This window comes from Muntiacus reevesi, chromosome 15 (genome assembly GCF_963930625.1).
Source record: "Muntiacus reevesi chromosome 15, mMunRee1.1, whole genome shotgun sequence".
NCBI classification, from domain to species: domain Eukaryota; kingdom Metazoa; phylum Chordata; class Mammalia; order Artiodactyla; family Cervidae; genus Muntiacus; species Muntiacus reevesi.
This window is the reverse complement of record NC_089263.1, coordinates 15,651,673-15,678,377: the sequence shown is the minus strand read 5'-3', so window position 1 is coordinate 15,678,377 and position 26,705 is coordinate 15,651,673. Positions and strand designations below refer to the sequence as shown.

Below are 26,705 nucleotides of genomic sequence, written 5' to 3'. Positions count from 1 at the left end.
TTCTTCTGTGTATTCTTGCCACCTCTTCTTAATATCTTCTGCTTCTATTAGGTTCATACCATTTCTGTCTTTTACTGAGCCCATCTTTGAATGAAATGTTCCCTTGATATCTCTAATTTTCTTGAAGAGGTCTCTAGTCTTTCCCATTTTATTCTTTTCCTCTATTTCTTTGCATTGATCGCTGAGGAAGCCTTTCTTATCTCTCCTTGCTATTCTTAGGCTAGTAGAAGAAAACAAACAGCATAACTTCTTGACATTGGTCCTGGCCATGATTTTTTGGTCATGAGATCAAAAGCACAAGAAACAAAACCAAAAACAGACAAACAGGAGTACATCAAACCCAAAAGCTTCTAGACAGAAAAGGAAACAATCAAGAGTGAAAAGGCAATTTACAGAATGGGAGAAAATATTTGCAATCCATTTGTCTGATAAGGGGTTAATATCCAAAATATATAAGCAAAATATATATACAACTCAAGAGCAAAAAAAAAAAAAAAAAAAAAAACTTAATTTAAAAAAACTGGTTAAAAGTGGACAAAGGACTTGAATAGACATTTATCAAAGAAAACGTACAAATGGCCGACAGGTACTTTTGAGGGCGTGAGGAGAGAAATCATTTTGTTTTTATGGTTGCTGTTGATGCTACTACTGTGCCTATAGTCACCATTATTAGGATCTGATCTACCCATATTCGTGTGTTTATTTTCAGGTTACAGAGATCATTTTGTATTCAGAATAACTCCTGTCAATATCACAAAGCTGGGTTTTAATCTCTGTTGCCCTTGTTGAGTTCATTCAGATTTGTCATAATATAGATGGACTTCTGCTATCTTATTTTGTATTTCCCACTTACATTCTTTCTCCTTGATTCCTTTTCATTTTCTTTCCTGCCTTTCACTTAATTGATTAAAATTTCTTTGCTTCCTTTTATTCCCTCTATGGACTAAAACTTTGTCTTTTCCCGTTTACTTTCCTAGCTGTTTCCTTGAACTTTAAATATATATATAATTATATATTAATTATGTATTTAGTGAGAATTTTACTTACAAAAACTTTTTTCTTTTTAATTTTTCTGTATGTGTACTTTTTATTTTCTGCTGGTGAGAGATGGGGAGTTGAACAGGGAAGTCACCTAATGATTTTCTCTATTTTCCTTTTTTCCCTATATTTTCCCCAAAGATACTTGCATTTTTAAATACAAGTACATGATTATAATTCAGGCAAAATTAAAAGGCTTATGTGAAAATAGCTATACAGCACCATACTTCTCTGTATATTTACATTTTTCTCCCTGAAGCAAACTCTTCTAATATTTCTGCAGTTTATTCCAATATTTACCCACCAAGCTTCTAAAAAATACACTGACATTGCTGCTTATTGAGTTGTCAAATTTAGACAATGCCTATGGACTTGCTGTTTTGGGAGATGGCTCTGGCTTGGGTTCCCAGACACCACAGTTAACCCTTTGCCTTCCTCCACTATAGAAGAAGAATATAGAATAATCTTCCCAGACGCCCTTGAAGTGGGATGTGGTCATGTGACACAGTTTCACCAATGAGATACAGTCAGATGTCCCTGGGAGAGCTTATTCTGTCTTAAAAACACAAACTCTCACTAGTAGAAACAACAGGCCCCATGTCCTTCATCCATGTTCCTGCTTGGAGTGTGGAAGCAGTACATGAAGGCAGAGTGTGAAGACACACTAAAGATGGCTTCCCAGATGGCTCTGGTGGTTAAAAACGAAACAAAACAAAAACTGCCTGTCAATGCAGGTAGATGCAAAAGACTCGGGCTTGATCCCTACGTTGGAAAGATCCCCTGGAAGAGGGCAACCCACTCCAACATTCTTGCCCGGAGAATCCCATGGACAGAGGAGCCTGGTGGGCTACAGTCCATAGAGTCACAAAGAGTTGGACAAGACTGAAGTGACTTTGCATGCACTCAAAGATGTGGAACAGAAAGAAAGAGCCTGATTCCCAAAGACACGGGTTGTCATTCTACCAGGATTTCAGAGACCACTCTGGTAGGGTTTTCTTTCATTCACAACAATTCTATTTATTTCACTTTCTACTTCAAGAAGACCAATTATTCTTAGTTAAAAATATCATCTCTTACCTTTTTATCTATCACTGCCATTTTAATTCCATGAATCCCTTTGAGCTTTTCCTGCATCCAGGGTGATTATCACAAGCCCTTGCTATGTCATGTATTCACTTCTCTGCTAGGTCTTTTCTGTTCCTATTCAGTTTCTTTCACTTAGAAGAGAGTTTGTACCTTAATTTTTTTTTCTCCCTCAGTAATCTTCCATTTCAGCTCACTCTGTTGTTTTAGCAATTTATCTTTGAGCTCTTGAGTCACCGAATTCTTGCTCACTTTAAATTCTACTCTGAAAAGCACTTACAGGAAATTTTTATTTGTTTCTTGGGTTGGGTTTTCTTGAGCTTAGACTCTTTTTTGTTTGTTTGTTTTCATATCTGCTTCCTTGCATCTTTTAGATGGTTCTTCCTCCACAATGTTACCTAGAGGGTATGTGTGTGCTCAGTCGCCTCAGTCGTGTCTGACTCTCTGCAACCACATGGACCATAGTCCATCAGGCTCCTCTGCCCATGGGACTTTCCTGGTAAGAATACTGGACTGGATAACCATTTCCTACTCAAGGGAATCTCGCCAATACAAGGACCAAACCGTGTCTCTCGCATCTCCTGCGCTGCAGGCTGATTCTCTGCCTGCTGAACCATCAGGGAAGCCCATTAACTAGGACAGTCCTTTTTTATGCATTTTATTTGCTCTATAAAGATGAGGTTGAATTATCCATTAGTCCACCCTCACACTATTTGGTACTTCATTAGCTTCCTTCCAGGGTTTCACTTGGAGGTCTGAATGTTGTAAGTTAGATATGTTTTTGCACAGCCTCGGTAAACTATATCTGCTTTTGTGTGTCCTACAGGAAGAGGATGGGGGAGCCTAGGTTGGACTAGAGTCAGTGTACTGCATTTATCTGAGTAGAATTAACAACTGTTTAGAAAACCAAGCCAGGACATGGCCACATCAAACAAACAAACAAAAATCATAATAAAATACAATAATTATTCATGTATCTGTTGGGCCTCCATGGTGGCTCAGACAGTAAAGAATCTGCCTGCAGTGTGGAAGACCTGGATTTGAAGTCTCAGTGTGGAAGATCCCCTGGAGGAGGCCACGGCAACCCAGTCCAGTATTCTTGCCTGGAGAATCCCATGGACAGAGGAGCCTGGTGGGCTATAGTCCATGGGCTTGCAAAGACTCGGACACGACTGAGCGACTAACACTTTATCATTAATATAAAATATGAAAAGTAGATGTTTATTTTTGAAATCATAATTATGTATTCTATACAAATGTTAATATTTAAACAAAAATAAGACAAGATAGTACTTAGTAGTATTTACTAATAGATCTAAGCAAATCATATGTGTGAGAAATGTTTAATATTTTTATAGTATTTCCTTCTGCCCTCTGATAAATTATTTAAATTTTTTAAAAAGTTATGCTCTGTATACATTATGCTATATTAACATCTATTCTTAAAATACCTGGATATAATGCATTGTGATAAAAGAGAACATAGGACTAGTTAAGTAGGTATTATCCATATTTACTTTAAAATAAAATGTTTCTTTTGGTGTCCTGGCACAGTAAGCTACTTGTAATCTTTCTAAATCCTTCTCAAACAATATTTCTCTGAATTTCCTGCATCTTTTAGGACATCCTTTTTAATGAGGTAGTGATACTGACAACAGTCAAGTATAAAATTCATTTTGTGTTGCAAACTCTGCCCTTATTAAGCCCACATCACACTGATTTCTGGTTTTGATGATATCAAGCTAAACATCCTCTCCACAAAGCATTCGTAAACAGAATACTTACAATTTTATTTACTAGCAACACCAGGGTTTTTAGATTTCTAGGAATTAGTTTCCAGTTCTTCACAAATGCTCAACCACATCGTATCTACTGGTTTGTTACGATAGATCAGTCGTCTGTCCATCAGTTCCTTTGCATCTCTAAATTTATCAAATATATTTTCTATGTCTACAATGTCCATAATCTTGAAAAAAATCCAAAATTAAACCTTGTTCACAGAAAATGGTTTTAAAGCCAGAAAGCAGTTTGAATTTGTGGAATCGAAGTTGCATTCCAAATACGTTACAGTTTTAGTAAATAAATTGAGAAAGTCCTGTTTCATTTGGCTGCCCTCTCTGTTGGCATTTTTATGAATTCTGAAACAGTTTTATTTCTTTCCAAAAATAAGACTTCTTTTTCTTTCCATATAAGTGTTTTCCACAACCTAAAATATTTCAAGTGCAGTCAGCTCATCCTGTTCTAGAACTCCTTAATATCTCTTTAGAGATCACCAAAAAGCTTTGAAGAAACATTATATAAATCTCTCTTTTAAAGTAATCCCTTTCCCCATTTTTATCCTCAAGGTATTTCCAAATTAGTGAAGGAGATTCTTCTTATCTCACATTTGACAATATTTCATAGCAGGCCAACGTTTTAAAACCTTTTCTTTTTATGGTCAAAAAAAAAATGTGTCAAGATGTACCATGCAGTAGGATGCTATTTCCTTTCATTTCTATAAAGTCAAAATTTTATTAATTGTTTCTGAATGTTTTAAGGAACTTGAAAGTGACAGAAAATTCATTGTGAATAACACTGATAAGCAAATCACATCCCTTTTTAACAATGTTGTGTACAAGGTGTGCAGAACACTTAAAAGGTAAGATCTTACTCTTTTCTTTGGTAAAAAGTTTAGAGATTAAATAGAATTTGTCAAAATTTATATTAGCACTATCTAACAAATAAGCAGACAGATGAACAAAATATAATTTGTCTAATTTGCATTTAGACAAGATTACCAACCATCTTTTGTTTCATATTGTCTGCAATTTCATTAGAATCTTCTTAGAAATCATGAAGATAGTTTGATGCTTCATTTTCTCAAAACAAATTACCTAAACCTAAGGAGAACTGTTTTTTTTAATTTCTATTACTTCCCTTCTTAATCAATATTATAGAAAACTTATTAATGATCAACAGCTAACACAATCAGCTCTACAGTGGGAAGGGCCAACAAGTCAACTATCAAATTTTCCCTTTTGTTTAACTACATAACATTTTAATTGCAATATCTGAATCAAGAAAAGTAACTTAGTTTCATAGACACTCAAGAAAACAATAATGTGTCTCCATTCATACAGTATGTTGAAGCCAATTCAGAAACCACTATTTTCTTTACTTTTTTTTTTAAATTGGAGTATAATTGTTTTACAATGTTGTAGTAGTCTCTGTCATACATCAACGAGAGGCCACTATTTTCAAATGAGCCCTAGTGCCTTTTGGTAGAAGAAAAGCACTTAAATTGTCTTAAAAGTACTTGACTCTCTCATCACAGATTTGTGAGATTCAGTCTCCATATGTGCTTTCACATCCCTTCTCCAACATGCAAGATCCCAATTTTTTTCTGCATATTCTACAGTGTGTTTGGCTTGATTATCAATCTCCCTAATCCAGGTAACCTTCCATCTGTCATTAATATACTGGCCATTCAAAACTATAATTCAAAAAGATACATGCACCCTTGTGTTTATAACAGCACTATTCACAATAGCCAAGATATGGAAACAACTTAAATGTCCATTGACAGATGAATACATAAAGAAGATGGGGTGTATAAGTGTGTATAAGTGTATATACACTTATATATATAAGTGTATATATATGTATAAGTATATATATATATACATACACCCACACACAATGGAGTATTACTCTGCTATAAAATAGAATGAAATAATGTCATTTGCAGCAACAAGGATGTAATTAGAGATTATCATACTAAGTGAAGGAAGTCAGAAAGAGAACGATAAATACCATATGATATTACGTATACATGGAATCTAAAATATGACACAAATGAACCTGTCTATGAAATAGAAACAGACTCACTGACATAGAGAAGAAACCTGTGGTTGTCAAGGGAGAGAGGAGGTTGGAGGAGGGATGGAGTAGGAAGTTGGGGTTAGCAGATGTAAACTATTATATATAGACTAGATAAACAACAAGGTCCTACTGTATAGCACAGGGAACTATATTCAATATCCCACGGTAAACCATAAGGGAAAAGAACATTTAAAAAGAATGCATGTATTTGTATAACTGAATCACCTTGCTGTACCGCAGAAATTAACATAATGTTGTAAACCAACTATACTTCAAAAAATTGCAGCGTCATTTAACTTTCTTCTTCAGTGATATCCAGGTCATGCTGAAGCTGGTACAGTATTGTGATCATTCTCATTTTGTTATCCAAACTCTCAGAAAATCTGGTCACCATGTTCACAGTGTTTAAAATTAAACACAGACTGTTAACGTTCACAATTACAATGTCCGTATATTCACACTTAAGTCTCATCACCCAAAATAGCCCAATAGTCCTTTATTATGAACCACAATTCATGACTGCCAACATCAGTGGTCAGAGGAAACAGTGGTGACTACAGAGGATATCCATTTATCCATCTACGCCATACCTGTGCATGCATGCTAAGTCACTTCAGTCGTGTCTGACTCTTTGTGACCCTATGGACTGTAGCCCACAAGGCTCCTGTATCCAGGAGATTTCCCAGGCAATAAAACCGGACTGGGTTGCCCTCCTTCAGGGGATCTTCCCGACCCGGGGATCCAACCCAAGTCTCTTATGTCTGCTGCATTGGCAGGAAGGTTCTTTACCACTAACGCCACCTGGGAAGCCCACGCCGTAACTACCTGTCACTGAAAACCAAAGTACCTTCAGACCCTAATCTGGGAGTTACCATGTGAATTTTATACTTCTCCCTCAACTTTCCATACCCATCACCAGAAATCAAGACCTGTCATATCTCACTGAGGGGTTTCCCAGGACACAAGAGTTTTAGATTTTCAATGCAAAATTTGAGACTGTCACAGTCAAACTAGGATGGTTGTTCACCTTTCTTATGAAATTTCTTAGAAATCTGGTGACAGAGTTCATTTCACTTGACTAAGGGCATGTATTAATCACATGGAAAGAATATTTGGGCTTTCAATTATCCCTGACAGAAGGTGGAACCCAACAGAAATCATCAACTCCAGGATTTCATTTCTCCCACTTCACCTACTTCTCTTCACAGCCAGAAAAAGAAAAATATCAAGTAAAACTGATGAGTTTGGGTTACAGAGTTATTACTGTTCAAGGTTATGGGAAGTCTTCTAGGGTTCCTCGGAGAAATTGCTTTATCTATTTTTCTTAATATGGCAGAGATTTGCTGCTTTTTCTACCCAGTATCTACTTCTCCTTTTCATGGAAACAATGCACTAATTTTACATTGGAATAAGGGTGGGGTGGAGTCCATCACTGAATGCTGTGTGCACACTTTAGAAGTCTGGCAAGATCAACGACAAAAAGACAACTCAGTTACAGAATAGGTTTTTAAAAAACTTGAATAGACCTTTCTCCAAAAAAGATATATAAATGGCTGATAAGCACATAAAAAAGATGCTTGATATCACTAACCATTAGAAAAATGTAACTTAAAAACACAAACATATACCACTTCACACAGACTAAGACGGCTAAAATAATAATTTTTAAGTGAAAAATAATGTGTTGGTAAGGATAAAGAGAAATTATTGGAACCCTAATGCGTGGCTGGTGGGCATATAAAAGGGTGCAGCTGCTACAGAAAAGAGTTTAGTGGTTCCTTAAAAAGTTAAACATGGAATTACTTATAATCCAGTGATTCCACTTCTAAGTATATATCCAAAAGAATGGAAGACAGACACACAAACAGACACACATGCATTTATAGAAGCATTATTCACAATAGCCAAAAGGCAAAAACAACCCAACTGTCCATCATGTGATGAATAAATACACAAAAGTAGTATATCCATACAATGGAATATTACTTTGCCATAGAAAGGAAATACTGATATATACTACAACATAGATGAACCTTGAAAATATTATGCTAATTAAAAAAACAGACACAAAAGGTCACTTATTATATGATACCATTTATATGAAATCTCCTGAATAGGTAAATCCATAGAGATAGAAAGTAGATTAGTAATGAATAAGCACTGGGAGGTGGGGCAAAATGGAGAGGAACTGCTTAACGGGTATGGGGTTTCCTTTCAGGGGGATGAAAATGTTATAGAATTAGACAGAGGTGATAGATAGACAGTGTTGTGAATATATTAAATTCCAATGAATTGTAAACTTTAAAATGGTTAATTTTATGATATGTGAATTTTACTTCAGTTAGAAAAAAAAAAGATGCCAAAAGATTTTTATAATGTAACTCAGAAAGCATTCACAATGTTTCATTAACATTAACATATATATATCTACTGCATCAAAAAATGCAGTAGAAGAGCAATTGTTTTAGGACAATCCTGTTTTTGAAAAATAATGATAGCAATATTATATTACAAATGTATTCACCACTCATTCATAAAATAATTTGAAAGCACTTACATGTTCAAAGAAGCTATCCCTGGAAAATTACAGGAGATATTCATTATGTATGTGTATATGTGTTATATATCAGTGAAAGTCACTCAGTCGTGTCTGACTCTTTGCAACCCATGGGATTCTCCAGGCCAGAATACTGGAGTGGGTAGCCTTTCCCTATTCCAGGGGATCTTCCCAACCCAGAGATTGAACCCAGGTCTCCTACATTGCAGGCGGGTTCTTTACCAGTTGAGCATGCGTGTGTGTGTGTGTGTGTGTGTGTGTGTGTGTGCGCGTGCGCGCACGCGTGTGCTTGCTAAGTTGCTTCAGTTGTGTTTGACTCTTTGCGACCCTATGGATGGTAGCCCACCAGGCTCCTCTGTCCATGGAATTCTCCAGAATACTGGGGTGGGTTACTGTGCCCTCCTCCAGGGGGTCTTCATGACCCAGGGATCGAACCTGGCAAGCAGGTTCTTTATATATACATATATACCGATATATATATATATATATATATATACACACACGTGTGTGTGTCTATAACTTTCTTTAAAGGAAAATAGAAAACTTGTAGCAAGCTTTTTAAAAGTAATTACTGATGCCTCTCACATATAAAATCAGTAAATTAATATCAGTTTATTCACTACCAATCCATCCTAGTTCTCTTTCTTTGGTGTGCAGTTTTTAAAATTTCACCATTAATAATTTTTTTAATATTTAATTTTCACTTGTCCCATATCCTCCTTCATTTTGGCAGCTACCTTCCCACATTAGTGGATGAAAGTGGTTTTGCTGAGAATGGGAGTGTGAGGTGGCTCCTGTAACCTTTCCTCAACCTGGGACTCTTCTGAGCTATTTTTATTAGAAATGCCTTGAAGTGTATGGATGATGCCCCTATCTAATTTCCAACCCCAGTGCACCATTTCCCTTTGTCTATTTTATTTTATCACGTCACTCATGATCCTAGGAGCAAGAGAGTTACACACCTGGCTCAAAGTACCACTTTGCCCCAATCCCGACACGGTTAACAACTGTTCACTAAGGAAGGCTGGAGGTCACGGGAGATGCAGCAGTCTACAGTGAAGTCACTTCGGGTAGACACTTAGAGAAGATGGTGAATCCAAATGACAACATGGAGAGCTGTACTGCAAACAGAAGACAGGGTTGGATACACTTTTAGGTAGTGCATATGTTGAGCAGTGAACATCTTAGTCACATGTGCCCTGCACGTCATCTTGATAGTTACAAAGAAGGACTTTTGAGGGACTGGGAATGAGCAGTGAAGGGAACTGTTCTTCACTGAAGCTATGCTGTAGCCATTGTTCTGGGCCCTTTTTATATCATCCCATTTAAATCTCTCAACATGCCTATGCGAATTCATTTTGCTGCCCAGTAGAAACTAACACAACATCGTAAAGCAAACATACTCCAATAAAAGCTAATTTTAAAAACCCTCTCAACAGCCTCCTGAAACAAAGCCTTATGACACCCATTCTTAAAGACTGCAAATTGAGACTCAACTGAATTGAGAAACTTTCTTGAGCAAGTTTAAGTGAATTTAAAGTCACTTGCAAACAGGAAAATCAACTCTTGAATCCTAATCCATGACTGCTGACATATTGTTAATTTCAATAGTTTGGCAAGTTTATACTATATGTTCTTTCACGTCCTGGCATCCCAGGAGCATGATGAGGAAAACAAGTTGAAGGTGCAAAGAGAAGGCAGAATTCGAGGTTTTCAACCACTGTGAAGAGGGTAGCTATTATCTGCATCGTATTTTGAAGTTCCACATAAGCATCCACTTGGAAAGGTGGCTGGAATCTTCCACTTATAAAAGAAAAAATCTCATAAGAAATCAGACTTTAAAAATGTAAAAAAATAAAAAATAAAAATGTAAAACACTCTGTTTCCTTTCTCCATATCCTTTGTTATAACAGATCCACTGTGAGACTGCAATAATTAATCTGTAGATATGGGTATGTATTGGTTTTCATAGAAAAGTGTGAGTTTACAGCACAGTTTAAATATTTTTGTTGAGAAGCAAATAAGGTAGATGCAGACATAAATGCTTTAGCTTTAATTAATACAGCATTAATATCAATGACAGCCCAGAGATCCTCAGATTATAGATAGAAATAAGCATAGACTTACGGACTTTCCAGGTGGTGCTAGTAGTAAAGAACCCACCTGCCAATGCAGGAGACATAAGAGATGAAGTTTTGATTCCTGAGTTGGGAAGATCCCCTGGAGTAAGATGGCAACCCACTCCAGTATTCTTGCCTGGAAAATTCCACGGACAGAGGAGACTGACAGGCTACGGTCCATGGGTCATAAAGAGTCAGACACGACTGAGCAACTTAGCATTCACACAGGGCTCAAAGAATTTAAACAGCGAGACCTGGGTTCAGTCCCCTGGAGATTGAAAGAAGATCCCCTGGAGAAGGGAATGGCTACTCACTCCAATATTCTGGCCTGGAGAATTCCATGGGCTGCATAGTCCATGGGGTCACAAAGAGTCAGACACCACTGAGAGAATTGTACTTTCATGCATTCTATGATGAAAACAGATTGGGATTTAAAGTCAGATTGAATCTGACTCTGACCTGAATGTTCAATCTGGTATAACCTTGGATATGTTGCTAAATATCTCTCAGACTCTGCTTCCTCCTTTGTAGAATGGAGGCCAAAATGCCAACTTCACAGTGATTTCGTATATTGTGAAAACTTCTGACATGTATTAGGTCCCCAATTAAAGCTTCATTTTTATTAATACTAATGATTCAAATTCTTGACAGCCTATAGTAATGATACACTCTGTGACATTTACTTTGCGGAGGACTTTGTGGAGGCCACATGGTTCCACATCAGACTGGCTCTTGAGATTAAAATTCTGCTCCACAGCAAACATTTCGACAAGTCAGCACAGCCTTTGCCTTCACATTTAGCCTTACACTTGAAGCAGTGGATTGGAAGGCCTTGGAACACCCATAGCAAAAAGAGTAATCTTTACACTGTAATTAATTTCTCTGTTTTTCCCTTTTAGTGGTCATGATGTACAGTTGATATTTGTGTTGGAATAAATACTCTCAGACCAGCTTAAGATGTATCAAATGTACTATCCTCTCACTAAACAAACTGTCCAAGATCTGAATCAATTGGGTTGTGCAAGCCACGAACAGCCATAAACCAGTTCCAGCCATGAAATTCCACCCTATGGGAACTCCTCAAAGGGTAATTTTCAGGGACAGAAGCCGACCCTGAGTGAAGAGAAAATACAGTTATTTCAAAACTCTTTTCTAAGACACCAAAAATTACTTTATAACTCCTTTTTAAGCTGCTTGCCTTTATGAAACAAAAAACACAAAAACAGAATATATACAAAATTTCATGAAAATCAAAAGCCACTCAACAGTTGGCTTCCAAAATATGCTCTTACACTTCTGCTTCAAAACACAGTCTCATATTGATCCAGTGACTAACTGTTCGATGAACTCATTTCAGCCTTCACTGGCAGCTCTGACCAGGAAAAAAAAAAAAAAACTAACTTGTGATGAACATTTATTGCCATCACAAACAAAATTTAGGAAGGCAATATTTGGGTTTTCCCAACAGCACAAAAAATAAAATAATAAATTGAATTTCTCAAAAAACTATTTTCTTTGAGAGACTTGGAACTCACATGTCTATAAATATAAAGTCATTTCATTGCAACACTTTATACTGCTAACATCTTAATATGCCAGCTTGTTTATGCGGTAATTTGGAAATGTAATACCCATGACTACCAAGGGACGGCAGTGGTCTACATATGTGCTCAGGGTTGGTGGGTTGCTGACATCTGGAACTGCCTTTCCTGTTTCTCCGCCTTAATGACTTTTTTAAATTGTTATCTATACACAGTAGTGTATATATATATCAATCCCAATCTCCCAATTCATCCCACCTCCCCTTTCCCCGCTTGGTATCTAAACATTTGTTCTCTATGTCTGTGTCTCTATTTCTGTTTTGCCAATAGGTTCATCCATACCATTTTCTAGATTTCTACATATATGCATTAATATATGATACTTGTTTTTCTCTTTCTGACTGACTTCATTCTGTATAACCATATTAGAGCCTCCTATGTCTCTGCCAATGGCACAGTTTCATTCCTTTGTATGACGGAGTAATGTCCATTGTATGTAGGTACTACATCTTCTTTATCCATCTCTCTGTGGATGGACATTTAGGCTGCTTCCAAGTCCTGCCTATTGTAAACAGTGCTGCTATGAACTTTGTTGGGGTGGGGGCCCTCCCTGCCTCATTGACTCTTGATATTGTTTCAGAAAAACTCCCTTCCGCTGTTGTGGCCTGATCATTTCCCATTTTACTTCTTACCCCTTATAATCATAATTCTTCGGGTGTCGGACTTCCCTGGGGGCTCAGTGGTAAAACATAAAATAATCTTCCTGCCAATGCAAGAGCCATGGGTTCATTCCTTGATCCAGGAATATCCCACATGCCACAGAGCAACTAAGCCTGTGCACCACAATTACTGAGCCTGTGCTCTCGAGCCCGGGAGCCACAACTACTGTGCCCAAGCACCCTAGAGCCCCTGCTCCACAACAAGAGAAGCCCACACACCGCAACAAAGAGTAGCCCCCACTTGCAGCAGCTAGAGAAAAAGCCTGCCCAGCAACGAAGTCCCAGCACAGCCAAAAACAATTATTTAAAAAATAACTCTGCTAGTGCGTTATTTAATTTCATTAGAGCATCCTATAATTGGCAAACCTTGGTATTAAATCTGAAAAGCATTTTTTGGGGGTTTATTTGACCCAAACATGCTATATAACATGGGACACAATATGCTAAAAAACACGGGATTTTATCATGTGGATGATGATCACTACAATTAGGGTGGGCCATTTTCAGAGATGAACTATTTCAGCCATAAGGAAGCAGATGTGAGATTCCCTCTTTCCTTTTTAGAGTCCTCAGGCTCTAGTCAAATGTGCACCACCTGTGTTTATTTTTTCAAGTCATTTAATATTCTGATGACTTTTATATATTGAGGGAAAAGGTCAAGTTAGGGTAAAACTACACTTGGATATTCCTATCAAAAGAAGTGGGATCTTATCTTACTTCTTCTACCCACGACCCGTCTAAACTATAGTAAAATCACCTATTTTGAACTCAGTCTCTATTTATCAAGCTAGGGGTACTGAAATGAGTACCCTCTATTTTCCCTTCTGCATAAAATATTTTAAGATTCTATGAAAATTAAAAGCACTGCTGTCAGAGTCTAAAATTGTTTCATCCTTTTAAAAAATATTGTAGAAATCTTTAGGTTGCAAAAATCATAGTAGTTCTGAGAAACAGAAATGAGATGCTCCCAAAGTATAATATTCAGGAAAAAAATCTCATAAAACTGTGAAAGAAGAAAATGGACAGAGACTCTGACAAACACTTAGAAAAAGACCCCAGAGAAGTAGGAACTTGAGGTGATGGCAGCGTGGGAATCTTGGGAAGGTGCGGTCACCTTCCTTCTAGCACTTCCGCACATGAGAAGCCGCCAAGGTTCACTTTTGGTCAAACACAAAGAGAGTTAACCATGGCACAGAGCATTATCTCGGTGACACCGAAATAAGAGAGCAACACCTGCGGCTCTGTTTCACTACATTCCTTCTTTAGGCTGCCAGATCTTTAAACTGGCAAAACAGTAACTATTAACACTGGGATTTCTTTCTCTCTTTCTTCCCTCCTCTCCCTCCTCCCCTCCCTCCCTTCCTTTCTTTCTCTTTAATCTGACTCTGAAGATCCTGCTCTGAAATATTTGAGTAGTGACTAGTGACCTATACCAAATTCCACCTTAGTCCCCACTCAACTGATTGCAAACTAATACTGAGAGAGAAAGTGTCTCTGTAAGACTGAAATTACCAAAAAAAAAAAAAAAAGAAGAAGAAGAAGAAGAAGAAGAAGATGAACTGCGTATGTGTATTAAATACATAGTTATGAATGCAAAACTTTGTCAGAAGCAGTGAACAGGAGACAGATTATAGCAGAAAACTGAATGCGTCAAGTTCAATGCAAGCACAAAGAATTTCCCTAAAATGCAAAACAAAACTCAAACTAAAAAGCTAAGATAAGAAGGGGAAGGAGAAGGAGAGAAGAATGAGAGAAGCGAAGATATAAAGATCCTGCCCTGGTTCATCTCTTTCTTTGCCAGGATCACCCATATCAAACTTCACCTATGTTAATATCCAACTAATTGTTCACCCCACCCAAACTAGTCTGTTTCTTGCTTCTATGCATTCTTTCGTGCTTTTCTCTCTACCTACAAAAACACACCCTGCTTTTGTTCCCTCCATTCCCCATTCCCAATGCTAATGGGCTAAATCCTCCTCATCAATCAAAACTCTTCAAGTCCTTTTTGAATGAATGAATAAATGAACAATCTAATGATCAATAATGGTTTTGTTAGTTTCAATGCATGTATCCATAGCCAGACAATCCAATAAAATATTTTGCAGACTAAACATTACTATAACTATTTTCATTTAGCTTTAATTTTCATCATTACAAAAGTAATGCCTAATAATTACAGAAAACACTTTTAAAGTTAATATTTAGTCCTGGTGGCTCAGACAGTAAAGAATCTGCCTCCCATGCAGGAGATGAGGGTTCAATCCCTGGACTGGGAAGACCCCTGAAGAAGGGAATGGCAACCCACTCCAATATTCTTGCCTGGAGAATTTCATGGACAGAGGGGCCTGGTGGTCTATAGGACATGGGGTCACAAAGAGTCAGACATGACTGAGCTACTGAACAACAACTCCCATGGATCACTGTTCTCCATTACCTGATGTCAATTAAATCTTCTAAAATAATTTTTAACTATATTTTATCTGTAGTTTTTTCCAGATGGGATCCCATCTGATCCCAGTTCTTCCATCTTGGGAACAGAAGTTGTATGCATGTTCTTTTATATAGTTGAGATCATTCTGAATTTTGAACCTTATTTTTTGTGATCAATATTTTATCATAAGGGCAAACAGTATTCCTAATCTATTTTTTAGTGTTGCTACATGATATTATGATGTATAAATGTATCATGTGTATAAATGTGTCCCATGTTAGTTATCAAACTTTTTTGTTTACAATATTTCCAATTATAAACAATATCATGATTGATATTTTTGTACACAAATATTCATCCACCTTTCTCAATGATATTCTGGACAAATTTCAAGAAAAGAAAAAATTAGTTTAAGGAATGGGAACGTGACAAAAAAGACACCTGATGTACACCATCCCATTGTCTTCAGGAAGATTTTTATCAATCTACATTGCTAACAGCATATATGAGAGTTCATCTTTTGAATCCTCACCAAGAATATTATTTTTCTAAATATTTGCCACTCTGACTTATGAAATTGGTATCCTGATAAAAATTATGTGTCCGTGGTTATTGGCAAGTTGAATATTTTCATGGGATTATTGGTTTTTCTATTTCCTCTTTGTGAATTATGTATTTCCATTCTTTTATTGCTATTAAGATATTGGAGTGCTCCAAAACAACCGGGGTTGGCTCCCTGGCCCTGTTCTCTTGCAATATACCCCAGTCATATATGAACCCACCATCTTTTCTTGTTTTTCTTCTTTTGTTGTTGTCTTTGCACTTGCTTCTGCCTCTGCCTGGAGGGTTCTTCTTTTATAACCTTAACAACTTTGAAAATCCTTTCCTATTTCGAATCAAAAGCTGCCTTTTTTAGTGAATTCTTCCTTGACAGTTCCTGGGTAGACTAACATCCTCCTTCTTTGAACATCCTGCCATTATATTATCATATTGTGCATGTATCTGTAAGCTCCCTAAAACACAAGGGCTATATATTTTCATCTCAAAGTCCACACATCTCCACAAATAGTAAATTTCAAAGACACTTATTGAAGGAATAAATGGTTAAAAGAGTGCATCACAAACAACACTGTTCATCTATTCTGGTGGCATTTATTGAATACCTACTATCTACCTCTTGAAATTTAAACCTAATTTTTTAATAATTAACTTCTTTGAAATGGCAGACAATTGTTTTCTAGTCATTCTTCTCATTGGCTCTTCTAAATATAATTAATGATCACATGTGATCTAATATTAAAATGGCACTATAACTGAACTTAGAAACTCTCCAATCTGTTCCCATCCTGCAATCTCTGTGTAAATTCTTTAAAGAAGCTCGCTATAGAAGGCTATACATCTGCTTAATAAATTTCTTTTGACCTTCTCTTTTCAGCTAATTGAGTTGACCTGTCTCTGCTTAATAAACATATCCCAGACCCAGCACCCACTCACAGCCCCATAGGGAAAGCAGAATGTGCTCCCTTCACCCATATGCTTCATAATTCCCCTGAGCATGGAATCAACCCCTGAAGAATTTGGTAATGGCCTATTAGAAGAATCTCTTCCTTCAGGACTTCCCTGGTGGTTCAGTGGCTAAGACTCTGCACTCCTCATGCAGGAGACCCAGGTTTGATCCCTGGTCAGGGAACTAGATCCCACATGCCTCAACTAAAGACCCCACATGCCACAACTAAAGACCCCACATGCCACCACTGAGACCTGGCATGGCCAAGCCAATAAATCATACTTAAAATAAAAGCAACTCTTCCCTCAAAGCAAAAGGCAAAGGTCAGAAGAGTCTCTCCTGATACAGGTCTTTCTGAACCTCCCATCAGTTCTTCGAAGCCCCTCACCCCCATATTTGAAAGCAGTTATAGTACTGCGAGTAAGTCATGATTTACAGAAAGAAACAAATTTCTTTGCAAAAGCTCCTTGCTCATTCAGCCTGGGCTAGAAGATTAATATCTATGGAAAGTGAAAATTCCTAAGAGTCTGCCTCCAAACTCCAGAGGGGGAATGGGAGCAAATCCACAAAGCACACGTGCTTTGTCATTCAGCACTCTCTGACTCTTTTGTGACCCCATGGATGGTAACCCACCAGGCTCCTCTAACCATGGGATTCTCCAGGCAAGAATACAGGGGTGGGTTGCCATTTCCTCCTGCAGGGGATCTTCTCAGGGATGGAACCCATGTCTCTTATGTCTCCTGCATTGGCCAGTGGGTTCTTTACTGTTAATGCCACCTGGGAAGCCCAAATCCATGAAAAGGTATGGGCAGAACAGGTTTCATCACATGAAGATGGGAATGGAGTGTCTGTAGAGAACCCTCACAGAGCCAAGGGGGCATGTAGGACCATCCCAGGTACACAGACTCAGCAAGTTTTATTCTGTTTTGCTTTGGAGCCTCTTTCTATACAAGCAGCTGGACGCACCCAAAATCAGCACGTTACCAATATTCCATCTGCCCCATCTCATGTCATGCTGAGACAAAATATCACACCACAGGAGAGCTCTCCTTGCCAGATAATCTTCCTTGAATCAAGGACTGGCCATGGCATCCCTGGACAACCCCATATGCATGTATTTTAGAGCTCCTCCTCCTCAAGGTATCCAATTCATCTCACTCAAGTATCAGGGTGTCTAGGAGGGAGAAACAGATTAGGAGCCCTGTGGATGCACAGTCAACCCAAGCCCATCTCAGGCCCAGAGGAGGACTTGACACATTTTTAGTTAGACTCTCCAAAGTCCAGAGCCTCCTAAGGATCCAGGCCCACAAGAGGAGGGCTTTCTGGCTCAGCTCTAAGGATAAAGGCATGATGAGGACATTTCCACAAAACAGGAAGTCAGTCCATTTCACAAGCCCAGCACTGGGGTCAGGAAATTCCTCCCACACTGTACTTCTATGGTTCCCATAATTTGAAGACAGAGTTCACCTTCTGCTATTTTCAAACCCTCCTATCTAGAATCAAGATAGACACTTACAATGTTCTCAAATAAATATTAAAAGTCCTAGTTCGGGGCAGGTTTGATTTGTATTACACAGTAGCAGATCTTAGAGAAACAGACAGAGTCTTGACATCAGGATGGAAGGCTGAGTTTGACCTCTTTGGGTTTTAGCCACCTCATCTTAAAACAAAGGAATTGGACCAGTAGGTCCTTAAGGAACTTCCAACTTTAGATCCTATGACTTGAATGTCTACAACTGACCCTAATCAGGGAGAGATCACTGGCTTCCCAAAAAGATGAGAGGGATTTCAACCAACAAACCTAGTCACCAAGGTTTTAATACATGGAGGAAACTATTCATTCCATGATCAGCTACAGGCTTGGAGTCAGGTGGCAAAGGCACTAATCACTCTGTCAGTAAGTTGAGTCTGTGTGGCCCATTCCCAATAGAAGCACTTGTAGGGCTGGGTTGGAATTTTTTTGTTCCTGTTCCAGGGTATTTGAGTCCAAGTGATCTGGAGCACACATTTTCTGAAACCAGCCATGTGAGCCCGAACCCTGGAAACCACAGTCTTAATTATATTAAACCGAGAACAGCAAAAGCCACAAAGCCATTCATGGGAGAATAAGGGGGGAAGGAACACCAAGGAAGAAATTCAGTAGCTATTTTGAAAAACAGGAAAATTTGCTTGTCTGTCTCAGTGACAAAGTAGCTGAGTCACTGAATCGCTCATGATCTCAGGCAACCCATGAGCTTTGGTTGAGTCTCCACTCATCTGTCAGCTACTCTGAAAAGTGGAATGGTAGGATACTTGGACAAATTCCAGAAGGTCTGGGTCTGCAAAAAAAAAAATGTAGGAATTTTGCAAGGAGGGAAAGGAGGAGAGGGACATTTTTTAGAGCTCGTAAATTGAAGATGAAATCATCGTAAAGAACTGCCCATGAAGCAATGCCTAGTAATCCGGCACTCAGGCAAAGCTCAAATGCCAGAGATGCTGTGAGATCAGGCCTTTGAAGGGAGAAGATCACCTAAAGCTATTCTAAGCACAGACAACAAGAGGCTAAGCTGAAGAATTTGCTTATGAGGCTTGATAAAGACCCAACACATTCATCTTCTCCTCTTGTCAGTGTTGGAGCCCAGGTGAAGCATATGGCCTCTGAACACTGTGGCCCCATAGAATTCTAGGCCCCTAGGAGCTCCTGCAGAGAAGGCAATGGCACCCCACTCCAGTACTCTTGCCTGGAAAATCACATGGACGGAGGGGCCTGGTAGGTAGGCTGCAGTCCATGGGGTCGCTAAGAGTCAGACACGACTGAATGACTTCACTTTCACTTTTCACTCTCATGCATTGGAGAAGGAAATGGCAACCCACTCCAGTGTTCTTGCCTGGAGAATCCCAGGGACGGAGGAGCCTGGTGGGCTGCCATCTATGTGGTCGCACAGAGTCAGACATGACTGAAGCGACTTAGCAGCAGCAGCAGGAACTCCTGAGCCTGAAGAGCATGAGAACCCTGCAGAAAGCCTGAGAGGACATGAATGTGATGGGAATATTGAAAACGTCCTCAGTGAGGGTTAGACCAGCAGGGTCCTGAACAACACATTTCCTGACCTCCTGACTTCTTGGGAAAGCTCCAGAGAAATTTCAAGTGAATGATTTTGGCCTTTTCATTTTTTTTTGGGGGGGGGGGGTCACAAGGCATGTGGGATCTTAATTCCTCGACCAGGGATGAACCTGCAATCCTTGCATGGCAAGACAAAGTCTTAACCACTGGACTGCCAGGGAAGTCCCATACACTGAGGTTTTTAAGGCGAGAGAGGTCAACAGAGTTTAAAGTCCTGAAAGATAAACTGATGCTAGCAGCAGAAATCGCCATTGTTTTTACAGAACCATAGGTCCACCCTAGAAATGAGGGCACAAAGGTACAGGAGGAGCTGCGACATGGACCAAACACAGGCTCTTCTAAGGTCATAAGGTGAGCCAGACCAGCAGTCCATCTTTGCTGCAATAAATTTTCCTACTTAGCAAATTTGGAAAGCTCAAAGAGAACTCTGGTGCAGATAAACAAACTTGTTCACAGGAGAACCGGCTAGTGAGAGCGAGCTCACCCGGGCCTTGTGTCATTCCTGCCACCACCAGCCCCACCACCATTCTATAAAAAGCTCCCCCATAAATTCTAAAGCCCCATAAATTCCAGCTGAATGGATTATCAAGCCAAATACTGGAAGACTAGCTCTGTCTCAAAGAGGAAGCGAAGTCTGAATGTGAATGCTGCCTGTCACGTCCCCTCAAACTCAGATCTTTCTCTTCTGCCAACCTCGGGCAATCCTCTAGACAAATCTAAGGAAGAGATAAAAGATGCCGTGTGCACCTTCCCTCCAGCGAGACTCTCTCCTCTCTCAAGCTGACAGTTGCTGCCTTTCATTCTCTTAGCATGATTCCTCTCCCTCCAGGCACCTCAGTTTCTCACACAAGAGACTTCAGGGAGATCTACCACATCATTTCCCAGACATGTTTAGACATGATAGAACCTCACATGTGAAGTTCTTGGTAACGAGGAGTAAGATAATAAGTAGGAAATACCTACAATAGCACCTGGGCTTTCCCAGGTGGCCCAGTGATAAAGAATCCGCCTGCCAATGCAAGAGACGCAGGTTTGATCCTTGGGTCGGGAAGATGCCCTGAAGGAGGAAATGGCAACCCGCTCCAGTATTCTTGCATGAAAATTCCATAGAAAGAGGAGCCTGGTGGGCTATCCAGTCCAGGGGGTCACAAAGAGTCAGACACAACTGAACACACACACACGAAATAGCACCCCCTCAGTAAATGTTGGCTTTTATTAATCATCAGATAGGTTATTCAAAATATATATACTTTTTTTTTAATTGATGAAGTCCTTTTGAATTAAGAGTCTAGCATGGTCTGGGCATTTGGGTTGGGCCAATGGAGAACAGCAAAATAAATATAATTTGACTTCTACCTTCAGAAGGTTGAGAATTTCGAGGAGAGAGAAGACACACAAACATGTGTGTGTGTGCTCAGTCATTCCAGTTGTGTCTAACTCTGCGTCCCTATGGACTGTAGCCCACCAGGCTTCTCTGACCCTGGGATTTCCCAGGCAAGAATACTGGAGTGGGTTGCCATTTCCCTTCTCCAGGAGAACTTCCCCATCCAGGGATCGAACCCACCTCTCCTGCCTCTCCTGCACTACAGGTGGATTCCAGTGAAGCACCGGAAAAGCCAACACGGGAGTCAAATCTGATATGTGTTAAAGGAAAATGTGAACAAAGCGCTGGAGGAGGGAAAATTCCTTCCCGTGAGGTGCCTGAAAAGTGGGGGGAGTTTCTCTCTTTCAATAAGACCGTGATGCCCTTCCAGAGGGAAGGAAGCACTTGAGGAAAAGATCCAGAGCAGGACAGGGAATCCACGTGTAGGGGTATCTGACTAGAGAGATGAGAGGGGGACTGAAAGGTAAGGAAGGAGATGGAGTTCAGGATATATTGACTTTTTAAAATTTATATATATATTTCTTAACACACACATGCACATATATATGGGCTTCTCAGGTGGTTCAGCAGTAAAGAATCCACCTGCCAATGCAGGAGATGCAGGTTCAACCCCTGGGTCAGGAAGAACCCCTGGAGAAAGAAACAGCAACCCACTCCAGTATTCTTGCCTGGAGAATCCCAAAGACAGAGGAGTCTGGCGAGCTACAGTCCATGGGCTCACAAAGAGTCAGGCACAATTTAGCAACTGAACACACACACACGTACTGGCCACACTGCATGGCTTGTGCAATCTTAGTTCCCTGACCCCCTGCATCGGAAGCATGCAGTCTTAACCACTGGACCACCAGAGAAATCTCCCAGGACACATTCTTAATTGCTTTGAAGTTGGGGAAGGCCAACTGGAGGGCTAGAGGAGCCATCTAGGTCTGAATAAAAATGGCTCAGAGTAAAGCGACGGTCAGGAGGAAACGGGTTCAAGCTGACACAAATCTATGGCCCTCAGACCCTGCCAGCGTGGAGGGTATTTGGGAAGTGAGGGAGGCCTGGAGCAGCCTCCTCCTCTGGGAGGGAGGGTTGGCGAGAGGCCACAGAGGGTGAGTGACATTGCTCGGCATGCCCCTTCTCTCTAGAAGGTGTGCAGCTTGTGCCTCTGTCGTAAATCTCCCCCTGAGTACTATCTGGAGACAGGGTTTTATTGGAGGACAGCTGCATAACTAATTTTAGGTTTGCACTGGAGAAATAGGGCAGGTTTAATCTCCAGGGCAGGGAGGAGTCACAGAAACAACGCTGAGCATCTGTTCTCGCTGAGGCATCTGAGAATAACTCTCCCGGAGCTTGCCAGCACTTGCAAGATGACCCTCAGTTGAGCTCTTTGGACCCCCTGACATGTTACTGCATCCCTGGAAGACCCTTTCAAACCCCCTGGTTCTAGCATCCCAGTGAACTTGAGTAGAACCCACTGGAGTATGCCTTAGTTACTATTTGGGACACAGAGTTTATGGAAGAAGGTGAGTGATGGCAGAAACCTCCCATCTGCATGTTTGCCTCTAGCTTTGCTGACTGATCTGAAGCAGGCAGCCAAGTATCCAATTGCATTTATATTCCTAACGAGAAACAACATTAAAGCCCAGCAAAGCTTCTGAGATTTTTGGCACCTTCCTTCTTAATGCCCACAACAAACCTAGGAGGTAGGACTTGATATTCACACTTTGAGAAATGTGAGAGTTAAGAAAGGATAAAGGACTTGCCGAGGAATCAGGTAGAAGGAAGGCTATAAGGCAGGTCTTCTGATTTTAGCACCTTTCTTTTTATTGTGCTGCTGGAGGCTGGAGGTAAGGCAGAAAACGAGGCAGCCTTGAGAAAGAATTCAAAAGCAGAGGGAACAGACCTTTATTTAGCCTTTGAGAGGAAATAGTCACTCAACGGAAGAGAAAGGCTCCCCTATCATTAAGCAAATTGGTCCATGAGTTTAGAGGGTCTCTGAAATTTAAACAAACGTTAAATGTTTATGATTGTCTTACCTATGGTGGTTTTAGAAATCACATGCTGGAAACAGGCTGTGTAAGATACGACAACGGTGGTTTAAGAGCAAAGGCTCATGTATCAGACAAGGTTTAAATTCCAGCTCTTTCACTTAAATCCCAGCATGTTACTTAATTTCTTTCAGCTTCCTTTTTTTTCCCCCCTGTTAAAATTGGGGACAGTAATAGCACCTGCCTCTAAGAGGAAAGGATCAAGTGAGATAATGCATGCTAAGAGCTTAGCACGGGGCAGAGCACATAATAAACGCCATGGCAATGACAGCTCTATTGAAATGGCTGGTGGAAAAGCCTCTCCTCTATGGAGGTTTGGTTTTAATTTGGCGTTTGGATCAAGAAGGGGAATCATTTTGTCTAACTTTTACAGAACAGGCCAGAAATGCAGGAATAGGCCAAGGTCCCTGAAAAGTCTGTGTCATTGGAAACATCCACCACTGTTAATCCCTGGGGTTACTTTCCCATTTTTCTACACACCTTGATTGGATCTGTGCTTAAATTCTATTCCTTCTGCAGGAGAAAAAGCAATAGAGAGGGCAACAAGCATAGTCTCTGAGAAGGGGGCTTCGGGGCTTTGTTGTTTACTCCCCAGCCCCCAGTTTGCTATAAAACTATCAGGATCCCATACAGGAAGGGCCAGGGGCCTAGGGAAGCCAGGGAGGACTTGCCTAGAGAAGCTCTCTAAACAACATGGTACCCAAGTGAGCACTGAGGGGTACTGGTATGTGAATGGGCCCAGGAGACGCTGCTAGATTTTCACATGATATAGGATAAGTACCAACTATCCCTGAGCTGTCAAAGAGATACATGGAGACAACAGCAGTTTAGAAGAGTCCTGGAGGGGCCTACCCTGGTTGTCCAGTGGTTAAACTTTCACCTCCAAGCGCAGGGGTGGAAGTTCGATCCCTAGTCGGGGAGCCAAGATCCCACATGGCACGCAGCCAAAAAATCAAACAAAACAGAAGCAATATTGCAACAATTTCAATAAGGACTTTAAAAATGGTCCACATCAAAATAAAAAACTAAAGCAATCTTTAAAAGGAAGGGGGAAAAAAAGAGTTCTGGTGAATAAGGCAAAAAGATACAGCTCATGGATTATTGACCAAAGGCCACATTAAGACTGCATATGTCAGCAGCAAAGGCCTACAAACCATGATAAAAACCGAAACATCCAAATCAAATATATTCAAATTGAATAATGAAGTTTAAGAGGGAAATAAAATGTATTCAATAATTATAGAGAAATCAAGAAAGTTAATAATTTGTCACTGAGCTTGTGACTCTAAAGTTTTGTACTTAACTAAATGAGGATCCTTTGATAGAATTTAGTTGAATTTCATTTTGCAATACATTTGAACTTCAGAGATTTTTCAAATGAGGTACATGCTACACAGACTCTCAAAAAAGAGATGGTCTCCAAACAAAAACAGATCCCTAGCTAAATCAGTTTTAGAAAAGGGTATATACTACCTGGAAGCTTCCTTGGTGACTCAGTGGTAAAGACTCTGCCTGCCAATACCAGAGACTCGGGTTTGATCCCTGGGTTGGGAAGACCCCCTGGAGAAGGAAATGACACCCCACTCCAGTATTCTTGCCTGGGAAATCCCATGGACAGGACCCTGGTGGGCTGCAATCCATGGGGTCCCAAAGAGTCAGACATGACTGAGCAACTAAAGAACAATGAATACACTATATACCCATCTTGAATACTCTGAATATGTGTTGGCTTTACAAAAGCTCTGAGAAGTCTTAGAGTAAGGAAATGTACCTAACTTTGTTTAACCCAGTACTTCTCAATATATCTGATGAGTAATTTTTTTTTGACTGAGATATGATGCTTTTCACTCTAGGAATTGCTGGTGAAGAGAGGTGCAGGTGAGAATGGATGATAATGGCATTAGTGTGGTGACCCAAGAGAAAAATAATCAGGTAGAAGATGAGGCGAAGATTGATGCTGGGACGCAGAAAATATCATGGCTGGGCATGGAAATGCTCCTTTGCCAAATGACCCCATATATCTTGGAAATTGGCTGAATTTTTTCTAATATTCTTTCAAGGTCCTTGCTGAGTCACTCCCATAAATGATGGATCTTAATGTTTCTGAATATCTCTAAAGCCGGCGTGTCTGACCATCTCCCTTTTTTTCAGTTTGTGATTCACTCCACTCCAGCAGGCAGGACCAGGGAGAACAGGCAGTTTCACTTCCCAATCATAAAAGCACATCTCAAAGCTAGCACGCAACCAGAATTTCATAACCGAGATTTAACTGGTCATCTCTTCAGAGACCCTGAGAACATTTCATTTCCCTGTCCTTTCTGGACTGTCTTTAAAGGGCTGTACTCATCATGGTAGAGTTGCTGTGACTAAAAGAGATACCCGAAGGCTTCAGGTAAAAAAAAAAAAAAAAAAAAAAGGACTTTTGAGTCAGACAGATCAGGCTGAATTCAAATCCCAATTCTGCCTTTTCCTGGCATTGTGATCTTGGGGACTCTCTGCGCGTTTGAGTTTCCTCATCTGAGAATAAGGATGGTGTCATACCCATTATATCACATCTATTCAGGTTTGTTGTGACAATCAGAGGAAGCGGTGCACGGGTGGAGATGGATGGGAGCTGACACAGGAGAAGGTCACTGTACCATATCTAAGGCAGATATCATAGCCACGTCAGCCGATCCCCATTAGAATATCTTTGCCATCCCCATCTCTGTATGTACGCAAAGGAGGAAAAAGGACTAAAAAGTGCTCAGTACCTGATCACTCGGGTGTGCTTCTGGGTGTAAGGGGTGATGACCTTGAACAGCAGTTCCATCGCTCCGTTAATCCCCAGCATGGCTCCTGTGGTGACTGAGAAAAACAATAGCACGCTAGTTACTGACCCGTCTGGACCAAGCATTATTTTCAGCACCTCAGACTGAGCCCAAAAGAAAGGTGAGGTCCATTACCTTTCCTACTAAAGGCAACTTAAAAGTAGAGAATGCCTGTGGTCTTTCATCCCTGGCTTGGAAGTTAAAGACACCTGAAAAGCACACATTATCTTCCCATACTATCTTTTTCTCAAACGGGGCCCAAGTCATGAAATTATGTTTTTCATTTTCCAGTGGCCCATTGCCCTACACCACTGTATTCAGAAGGTGGGCAGTATAGTTACTTTACAATGTTGTGTTGGTTTCTACTATACAGCAAAGTGAATCAGCCACATGTATACATACATCCCCTCTTCCTTGGATTTCCTTCCCCTTCAGGTTACCACAGAGTATTGAGTAGATTTCCCTGAGCTGTACTGTCAGTTTTCATTAGATATCTGTTGTATACATAGCAGTGTATA

The 26,705-nt window shown here is 40.0% G+C and overlaps 1 protein-coding gene across 1 annotated transcript in view; it reads right to left on the bottom strand.

The window, feature by feature from the left end:
* Positions 1-26,705, bottom strand: part of AGBL1 (AGBL carboxypeptidase 1) — an 889,948-nt gene that overhangs the window by 785,111 nt on the left and 78,132 nt on the right. The window contains exon 5 of the mRNA XM_065906215.1: positions 26,131-26,224. Within this exon, the coding sequence (XP_065762287.1) occupies positions 26,131-26,224 (94 nt within the window). The remainder of the gene's footprint in view (positions 1-26,130; positions 26,225-26,705) is intronic.